The sequence below is a fragment of the Pteropus vampyrus genome, unplaced genomic scaffold (assembly GCF_000151845.1).
Source record: "Pteropus vampyrus isolate Shadow unplaced genomic scaffold, Pvam_2.0 Scaffold155, whole genome shotgun sequence".
Classification (NCBI taxonomy): Eukaryota; Metazoa; Chordata; class Mammalia; order Chiroptera; family Pteropodidae; genus Pteropus; species Pteropus vampyrus.
The window spans coordinates 1,647,713-1,657,658 of record NW_011888936.1 but is presented as its reverse complement, the minus strand read 5'-3'; the positions used below and the strand labels follow the sequence as shown (position 1 = coordinate 1,657,658).

Here is a 9,946-nt window from a genome sequence, read left to right as displayed (position 1 = left end):
TGGCTACATCTATATCCTAAAAAGTTACCGTTTTTGTTTGGATATAACATGTGCCCCTCCTGGAGCATGCATTTACCTAATGTATGGAACCGCAGTCCTACCTACAGATAACCACCTGCCCAGGATTTTAAGTTGTGAGAATTGAGACGGACCCAAGAAAGTTGAAGTAAATTCGAGCCTCGTTTGAGGCTATAATAAATGCTGGGTGCCAATGAGTCAGCTGGGCGGTAGGAAAGAGAATCCTTTCATGTGACACTGAAATTTGATTGTGGGCTGATACCTACAGTTCATGAAGCACTTTCTTTCAAGGTGATATTACTATGAAGAGTATTATTTCTTTCATACTCTCCCCAAGCCCTAATTTGAATAATTTGGGTCAGACACCATTCATTTACTCATTTAGAAATACTGAAGAGCAAGAAGCATAAGGACTAATTTAGTATAACTAACAAATTTACACCAGAATCTGAGCTTGTAGACTCAAGCTTTATGCATTTCATAGGAGGTTCTTCTGTTTTGACTATTTTATGTATCTTATCATAATAATTATGCATGTTTGGTTTTAAAGGCTGCATTTTAAAATATGTTTTAAAGTAAGATTTTGGGGAAAATGAATGGTTTGAAGAGAATAAGATCAAAAACTATAAGTTTCGAGGAAAGTGGAGTCTATTTTGACATTCTTCTTTTGCTTTGGACATTGAATAACCAAGAGTAAGATCTAAGAGAAGTCATTTATTTTAGTTATTACTTGCAGACTAACTTATCAACCAAAATATAAGCAATGGTGGCCTCGAGGGAATAACAGTAAAGTTCATATTAACTACCTTTAACGACAGCTTCTAGTCCCCTGAACGGCAGGGACAATCGGTGGTGCTAGTTCATGAAGAGTAGTCCTTCCCATCACTTTCTGGTGGCAGCGCCTTCTATTCCTTTGAGAGACTATCCCGCCTCATTACCTGTGGTCCTCACTACATGTGGTCTTGGTGGGGCTGTAACCAAGGTCCCTCCTTCCTTCGGCCAAGGGCACCTGAGCCACGTGGGGCTGGTAAGACTCTGAGGCTTCCTGTATTGCAACTTTAAGGAGGTGACATCGAAGAGCTGGAGCTGCACCTGCTTATTAAATGCAGCCCCTGGACCCTGGTGTTGTCCTGTACCCTGTGTTTCCTGAGGCCCAGGTTCTCTGCTTTCCCTCTGACTCAGTACCCTAACTCTCGTCCTTCTGTAAAATTACCTTTTGCTTAAGTTGTCCAGACTCAGTCAGTTTCCATTACTTCCAACAAAAGAACCCCACCTATTAAAGGAGACTAAACTAAATGAAAATTTAGACAGAGGTAATGGCTACAAGCAGACAACTGAGTCCGGCAGAGTCTTCGGCCCTCCGGTTATTATATTAAGTTGAGTCACTTAGTATCACAGTGCTCGTGTTTAAGTCATCTTTATTTAACAGTGGCTCCAAAGCACAACAGTAGTGATGCTGGCAATTGGGATATGCCAAAGAGAAGCTGTGGACTTCTTCCTTTAAGTGAAAAGGTGAAAATGTGGTGCCGTTCATGGTTTCAGGCATCCATTGGGGGTCTTGGAACGTATCCCCCATGGATAAGGGGCGGCTACTGTATGTACCTTCTTACTCCCTCCCCTAGACTTGAAGTTATGAGGCCTCCACTGAAGTCCAGCCTGACCTCCCTATCAAGTCACAGATGGAGGAGGCACTAAGAGGGCAGATACCTGGCTCAGCTTCTCAGTGGCAGGTCTGGGTTGTGACACCCACCTTTGTCCCCTCCTCTCCCCCAACCTATCTCCCACCATGGAGCCTGGGAACACACAGAACTATCAGCCTGAGCACAGACGGGCCACAGGAGCAAGAGAGGGGCAGAGTCTGTTCCCTACTTTTAAGGCCAAGCACGTCTACCCACTGGTGGGCGGGACGCGACCCCAGGAATTTCTTCCTCTCTGGACTCATCAATTGGGTTAATTCTTCCTCCTTTGGGAAGAATGAAGAGAATGTGAGAAAGAGGACCACACTATGCATTTCAGCACTTCCTTCTGGTCTTAAAGTGGTGAGGAATTATGTTGAATTGCTGTGACTGAAACCTGTGTGATACTGAGTTGGTTTTAATTTTCGGATTAATATGTCACATACTATATTAATCCCAAAATTAAACTGATTAAAAGAAATATATTAATTATGAGGCTATTGAGCCTACCTTAGAGTAATCTAGTACTATACTAAGAAATGTAATAAATAGCCAATTTTAAGAAAATAATTGCATAAAATAACCTACCTTTATTTACCCTTCCCGCCCCCACCCCCCGGCCCCCGCAACCAAATCACCCTTATTGAATCACCCTTATTGTGACTACAGCAATACTAGCCACAAAAATCAGCTGACACTGACAGGAATGTGAAACACTTTTATCTTGAGGTTTCTTGCTAAAATTCTGGGTAATAAAGAATTTAGAAAAATTAGACTAAAGGTCTTTAATGAGTCAAGCTAAATGATGTGCACAAGTTTAAAGTATAAATCATTGTCGACAAGCTAAACTTGAAGAGGTGGTAGAAGTAATAAAAGCACTTAATAGCTGATATTGAATTACAACATAAAAAAAAAAAAGATGTGAATCTGGAGGGATTTAAAATGTAGTAACACCATGGAGGTACTTTTCATTGTAATTCAGAATGTACACAGAGAACTTGCAAACTGGTTCATGATTATATGAACGACATGCTTATTTTCCAAATCTGTTATCAAATATTGGAGAGAGCATGCTTCTAAATAAAATTTAAAGGCAATCTGCTTTTACTTATAAACATGTATGGATTAAAAAAAAAACTATGGACGCGAGACAGGCATTCTGGGAACTGAAACTTTCACATATCAAAGTCCATGCATACTGTCAAAATTTTTGCCCTGTAAGGCAAGAAGCAAGGCAGCGGAATGCTCTGGTAATTAAAATAACATAATCAATATTGTCTATAAATAATGATCATACAAGGATCTGCAAGATGATGAGTAAACACTTTGGCAGGGAATGACCGCCAACATATTGGAGCGGGCAGCGATGTCTTTATTAGGTCTCTCCTATTTCTCCTTTCTCGCCCGTCATCATGTCAATATCACGGGAATTTCCTAGACAAAAGCCTTCTGCCTAGCTCATAATGAATTAAACATCCATCTTATTTAATCTTTAGCATTCCTCTAGCAGTAGCTAACTGTCGTGTAGTGGAAAGATGACTGGACAGGTGTGCGGAGACCTGGGTTTATGCCCACGGCCGGAAAGTTACATTTTGGAAGGTGAGGAGGTGAACTGAACCTGATGATGTTTACATTTCCTTTACAGCTCTGAAGCTGATAACTACTGCCCTGAGAAACGCTCTGTCCTGCCTTCTTAGAGTGCTAGTTCTACGTCAGCTTCCTAAGAGGTCTCCAGTATCAACAACGTCAGTGCCTTCCTCTCTTAAGGCAACAGTTTACACAAGAAGGACTGCTCTTATTTTTATGACAAAGATCCATACTAATTATAGCTTCCAGAAAGATTCTATGAAGTCATGTCTAACATTTGCAACTGTACACATATAAATATTTAAGTTCTTTGTAGCACCCATCTCTAACAATAAAACAACAGTGCGAAAAGGCTCTTCCTGTTCTCCACAAAAATTTGCGACACAGAATGTTATCACATCCAAATGTGAAATGTGACTCACACCCAGAATGTGTCATGATTTGCATAGATATTCTATTAAAAACTGGAGCTTCTTTGTGTATACAGCTGCATAACATCTCAGGCATGCTGGTAAGAAATAAATCATGATTGAGATTGGTGGTGGCAGTATCCAATCGGTTAGAGGAAATTACTTCTATTTTACTGATGACAATCCCAATTAATATTACTTTATTTTCTATGTCATCATATAAATAGCCCGTAAAGTCCCTATCATGTAATGCCCACTACCACTATTCCATAACAGCTCTAGACGGATGTTCTGAGGATGCAGTGTAACCACAATTACCGCCGTCATCAAAGAATGGTGTATGCCTGAGTCCTTTAAAACTTTAGGAATGGGGCAGGGTGATGGGAGAGGAGAGAAGAAAAGGTAAAAAGTGAAAAATGAGCATACACCTACATGTATGTCTTCAGAATACTCACAGATTCTAGAAATGTGTGGAGCCTTAAATCAACATCAGAGTTCAGTCCAGAGATATTCCCCACCCAGCCCTTCCCTGTCTTGTTCCAACCTATACACTCATAGCAGAGGATCCAGATTTCTCTGTCTTTAGGAATAAAACAGCTGAAAGAAGACTTGGAAATAGCCACTCTCTGTGGGTTTGATATCAGACTATAACAGCTTCATGCAGAAAGATCTGTAAAGAACAAACATCCATCTGCACCTTCAACCCTCTAATAAGGTTTGCCCTATTTTGTCCAATTTGCCCTAAATAGAGCAAAATAGTTTTTCCTGGCATTATCATATGCAAGAAAGAGTGGCAAATGCTCTAAACTATAACTATATAAAAAGGTTTTAGTTATTGGACAAAGGAAGGTATGTCACCTCCACTTAAGGCCAATGGTGAAGGAAAGAGGAGCCATGTGACTCATGAAATGAAGAAGGAAATTCACATGCTGAACCTCAAAGGCTTTATTGATCCTCAAATCGACAAAGAGGGGTGGCAGTGAGGGGAGAGCCATTCTGATGGAGAGTTTACATCTGCCTGGATTGCTCCCTTTGATTAAATGGAGTTGTACAATGATCTCGTGTTCTTTATGGGGATGCTAACATATCCTGTAAGAAGTTCTTATTGTCACTCTTTAATCCCTGGGAGCAAGCAGATAGTTATAGCAAACTGGCTCCATCCTAACATCTGTCATTGGATCCCTTACAACCTGGTGCTTTCATCTCCTCTCTGGAGAGGTATATTTGTTACCATATTTTCTTTCCATTCCAGCAGGTTTGTTTGCCTTGAACTGAAATTCTTTTCCACACATTTCTTCAGCTCCAATGGAAATGCTGCCACAGGAATGAGGCCAGTGGATGCCTCCTCTCATATTAACATTATGCAAAGAAAAACACTACTTAAAACTTTAAACCATCTTTACTCAATAATGGACATTGGTTTGATAGCTCACTCCCAGCCACTGACGTTTACAATCTACCAATTGTCATGCATTTTTCTGTGAATAACTTTTAAATTCGATCCCTTCACTTTTTACTGAGGTTTAACTGGTTATTTGATGAACAATATTTTTTAACTGATTGAAGCATTTGTTAACCCAACTTCACAAAATTACCCAACATCACTCACACGTATCTGCAGAGCTAACTTAAGCCGAAGCCAAGCTAGTGTTGAACTTCACATCTAATTCTATAAATTATCCCACACTTCTATTTTGGGGAGAGCAAGTATCACTTTCCCTTCATCTCCACTGCTAGCATGAGTATTTAAACTTCCTGGATTTTCAGAGCCAATATTTCACACAGAAATGGCGAGTGTTTATCACTTAACCAGATGTAGATGCTGGATGATTCACTGGGCTACTTCCTAGCCAGGTGATTTATTTCCATATACCAGCCTCACAGTATTTACTTAAGGAAAATTCAAGATAGTATATATAACAGGAATTTTAACTAACTCATAACCACATAAAGCACACGTGTTAAATGTACGTATGCTCCCAAGATAGTTAATTTAGAAATGTCTCCAGGTCTTTATGTATGTGTCACTCTATAGGTCCTTGTCGATCTATAAAGAAAGCAAACACTATCTCAGTCCTCTACGTTTCCTACTAGTTCTGTTTTTTTTCTCAAAAACTTTCTCTGGGATGGGTTTTCTGACAGTCTTCTTCCTTCCTCTGTACTTTCTTCTCTACTAACCACTCTCGAATTGGTCTTAAATAGAATTGATAACATTTCTCTCTGAACATTATATTATAAATATGTCTCCTTCCAGCGTTATCCACATTTTATTATATATTATATGTTGTTTGTATGACACCATATAATATTGTGTATTACTTATGTGTGACATTACATACACAGAGACACACAGACACAGAGACACACAGACACAGACAGAAACACACACACACACACACACACACACACACACACACCCTATAAGACGGTGAGTCCCTGGAGAACAGAAACCATGTTTTATTTATATTTCTAATCTAGTGCTTTTTACAGTGCCAGGGACAGTAAATAAATGTTGCTGAATAAATAAAAGTTGAATTTTCGCAAGGTTAGTAATAAAAATCCTTTTTATTTTTCATGGATTCCTTTTCCGGAGATAAAAGTGGTTTAAACTTACTAACCAAATAAAGTCCTATAATTTATGTAGGAATGAGTTACCATTACTCCAATACTCCAGAAAGAACAAGTGAAGAAAAAATTTGTTATTTACTCAGTGTTCCTCATTTAGTCACTGAGAAATAAGTTGTAGAAATGGGATCTCATAACTGACAATATTGTACTCTTATCCACTTACTTATGTTGCTCACTTGAGCATTTCATAGTCTCTGTAAGTAATAAAGTTTCTTTAGTGCAATATGCCTTATACTGAGAAGGAATATCAACTCTGTGCAGTCAAGAAAGGATCTGATTTCTTCCTGTCCTTTTATGTAATGGCCATCAGCATTATTATTCTCTCAGCTTTTCAGGTTTGACAGGGGACAATATGCTCTAGTGATTGTGAGAGACCATGAAGGATGCCCCGGCTTTTAGATAGTGTATAAGCAAATGGCTGTATCATCTGTGTTCCGTTTCCCTCTCTGTGAAAAAGAAAAGCATAATATTTAACAACACCACCAAGCTATTGTGAGGGTTAATTAGATTTAATGGAGGAAGGGAGGTGCGTTGATTAGGCACTATTCAAATTCAAAGAATCATTATTTTGTGTCTAAAAATAATCCTGATTTAGGAATAAAATTAATTTGAAAGCTCACTCTTTGGTAATCATTTTCCCATACTTAAAAAAAAAGCCATAGTTTTCAATCAAAATCCCATTCTAAGCACAATTCAATGAAGTAAAAATGAAGATCTGTGAATTTTCACTCACCTTCAAAGTAAATACAGTACACAGTTCAATTTTTTTCTTTTTCTTTCTTTCTTTTCTTTTTTTTTTAAAAATACATTGTGTGTAGAAAGGTTAATTTTGTGGAATGGAGTAATTAATGTAATGAATATAGATTTTAAACCTACATTAATTAACTTTTTGTTTCAAGTGAAACACTTTAAATTGCCTTTTTATAGAATCAATAATCAATGTTTTGCGGTTGAACTAACTTTTCACGTCATTTCTGGTAAGTTCCATCTATATTTTTGTTTAAGAACTAGTTAGTGAAAGATCTTTGTATTCCCCAAATTTAAAAAAAAAAAAGTCCCTGGATAGTTAAGACTCAGAAAAAAAAATCATCTAAATAGTAATAATCAAAATTAATATAATAGATTAATTTACTATGCAAATCTTCATGAGAAGTGAAAGTTGCTACCTGAGAAAAATTTGAATTGTTGTCTAAATTTCACTAAAAAACTTGACAGTATCTTCAAAAAAAGGCATTCTTTTAAAATATAACAGTTGACAACCCTGGGAAATATACCATACCTATTAGGAAAAAAGTGCTGCACTCAGTTTTTGGTGAGTGAAGGATTTGGGCTGCAAAAAAAATTCTGTCCTGTTTATTTAGAACTTTCCAACAGAAAGGGGGCTACGTAGTTCAGTGAGTAGAAGCTTATTGTCCATAGAGAAGCAGGAATAATTCTCTTTTGTGTTAACACAGCCTTATTAAAATTTCTCATGAGACTTACAAATGCTCATATCTTAAACTGTGTACTCACCAAGCAAACTTCTGATTATTCATTCGATTTCCCCGGACCCTTGATACTGGGGATGGATGTACCCTGTAGGCAGACGAGAGTAATCTAGTCATTGAAAAAGCACATTCTCGATTACAAATAAACAAATAACCAGGAATCCGGTTAATAAATAATCTCTTCTAGGTTTGCTTAAAATAAACCCTCCCAGAACTTGATCACCTCTTAGTAAAAGGATGCAGTTAAATTCCTATGTCTACAAACCTGCAGAGTCTCTTTTTCCTTCTGTGTATCACCGTGTTCACTGTAAAGACCCCCAAAAGCAGGACCACCAGTTTTAATCAATTGATTCATTCATTCAATCCAACAAAAAGTTACTGACTACCTAAACTTTGCCAGGTTTGGGAGTGGGTAAGAATATCGTTAAAGTATGGTGCTTGCTCTCAATGAGCCCTTTCTGCTACCTGTTCCCACAGGGGGACATAAGAGACAAAGTACACATTCTCTGTCGGCTTCTAGATCTAAAAGCTTAAAAAGCAAGATAACGAAGGGGATCAGGATATGCTACCTCAAAATATGCTAGTTTGGCAAAAGGATTATTTTGAGCTGAAGGTAACTGAGAAACAGCAGACAGAAACTCTCTTCCCTTTATAGGCCTAAAAGCAGAGCATAAATTTATCTTTTGTAAAGAAAATTTTCATTTGTAAAGGTGTCCCCCTCTCCCATACCAGAAAGAGTGCAACATACAGCTCTTATCATTAGAGGTGGTACTGAGATGAGTCTACATACAAAAAACACTTATTTATCATTGGTTTCCTCCATACATTTCCTAGACACCTTCTTATAATTTACTTCCCTTAGAAGGCCAGACTCCTTTTATTTTAACTAGTCCCTTCGCCACAATTAATCACTCTTTATAAAAATGGTATATTAATGCCAAATTCTAACCACCTTTTTGAGTTACTTATCAGTGAGCATTCCTTCGTGTATGCATGTTGCACACATTTACAAATTGTTTTTTCTCTCCTGCTAATCTGTCTTTTTTTCAGTTTAATTTGCAGGCCTCTTGACATCAAACATGAGAAGATACAGAAAACTCTTTTTTGACCCTTGCCTACAATAACTTCATCCAAATGTCCAGGAAGAGAATCTGCGGGAATGGAGGAGGAAGGAAGAGTGAATAGTTATTTCTAGGAGAAAGACCTCCTAGATAGGATGCTCTACAGCTTTGGGTTTTGAGGAAGGCAAAGTTAATTCAAATCTTTAGCAAAATAATGTAAGTAAGACTATATTGTCTCATAAGCTTCCAGGGTTAGACTCATGCACTGTAAATAGTTTAAATTTCTGCTGGTATCTTCTAACCAGGAACTAGCTGCTAAACCTTCACCACTTTGTGCATCGCCCAGTAACTGGCAACACAGTATGTCCTACTTCCTGCTTCCTTGTGGCAAACTTCCTGCTTTGTTCTATCTTTACGAGGATTTGTGAGATCCAGGTGGTCCTGTAGCTTGTGCTATCTTTAGTCTTTACATCTCAGACATTATTCTTATTTACAAGACAAGAACGAAAACGGGGATTTTAAAGTCCAGTTAGAACCAATTGCTCCATCGTTGTTTAGCAAGTGAAAATCATTTCAAAGCGCATAATACAGTTCTAGCCCCTCAGAAGGGCCAACTGCAGTCTTTCAGTAAGTCCACCGCTAGACTGCACTTTGCACTTGGAAGGCTTATTTCTTCCAACGTCCCTTATTAAAATTCTTTTCCTCAAAGCACTTCTCAATGGCTGCTGCAGCTGAGCTGCTCAGCACAGATTTTTTGCTCCACATGGGGGAGGGGATGTTAATTATGCAGAAAGATGGAGACAGGCCAGACAGCCCCTCTGGTGAACTGTCTCATTCAAGCAAGGCCCACTTCCTGCTGTTTTGCAGCTACAAGGATCACCTGTTGGTCTTGGCATCTGGCCAAACTGGGGCCTAGCGGAAATGACAGACTCAGCTAGAAATGAAGGCCTGCTCATATTCCAGTACCCCAAATTGGAGAGAGAAAAAAACGCAATAAAAATGTATAAGAATTATACAAAAGGTAGCAAAACTCATTTTTTCCTTCTCTTTTCTTATTTCTTTTTTCCTTCAGTCTGTCT

At 38.3% G+C, this 9,946-nt stretch overlaps 1 protein-coding gene across 4 annotated transcripts in view; it reads right to left on the bottom strand.

Moving 5' to 3' along the window:
- The window catches only part of KLF12 (Kruppel like factor 12), a 237,584-nt gene that overhangs the window by 63,564 nt on the left and 164,074 nt on the right, over nt 1–9,946 (bottom strand). For all 4 annotated transcript variants that reach the window (XM_011369778.2, XM_011369779.2, XM_023536386.1 and 1 more), the window contains one exon: nt 7,832–7,894. In XM_011369778.2, the coding sequence (XP_011368080.1) occupies nt 7,832–7,894 (63 nt within the window). The remainder of the gene's footprint in view (nt 1–7,831; nt 7,895–9,946) is intronic.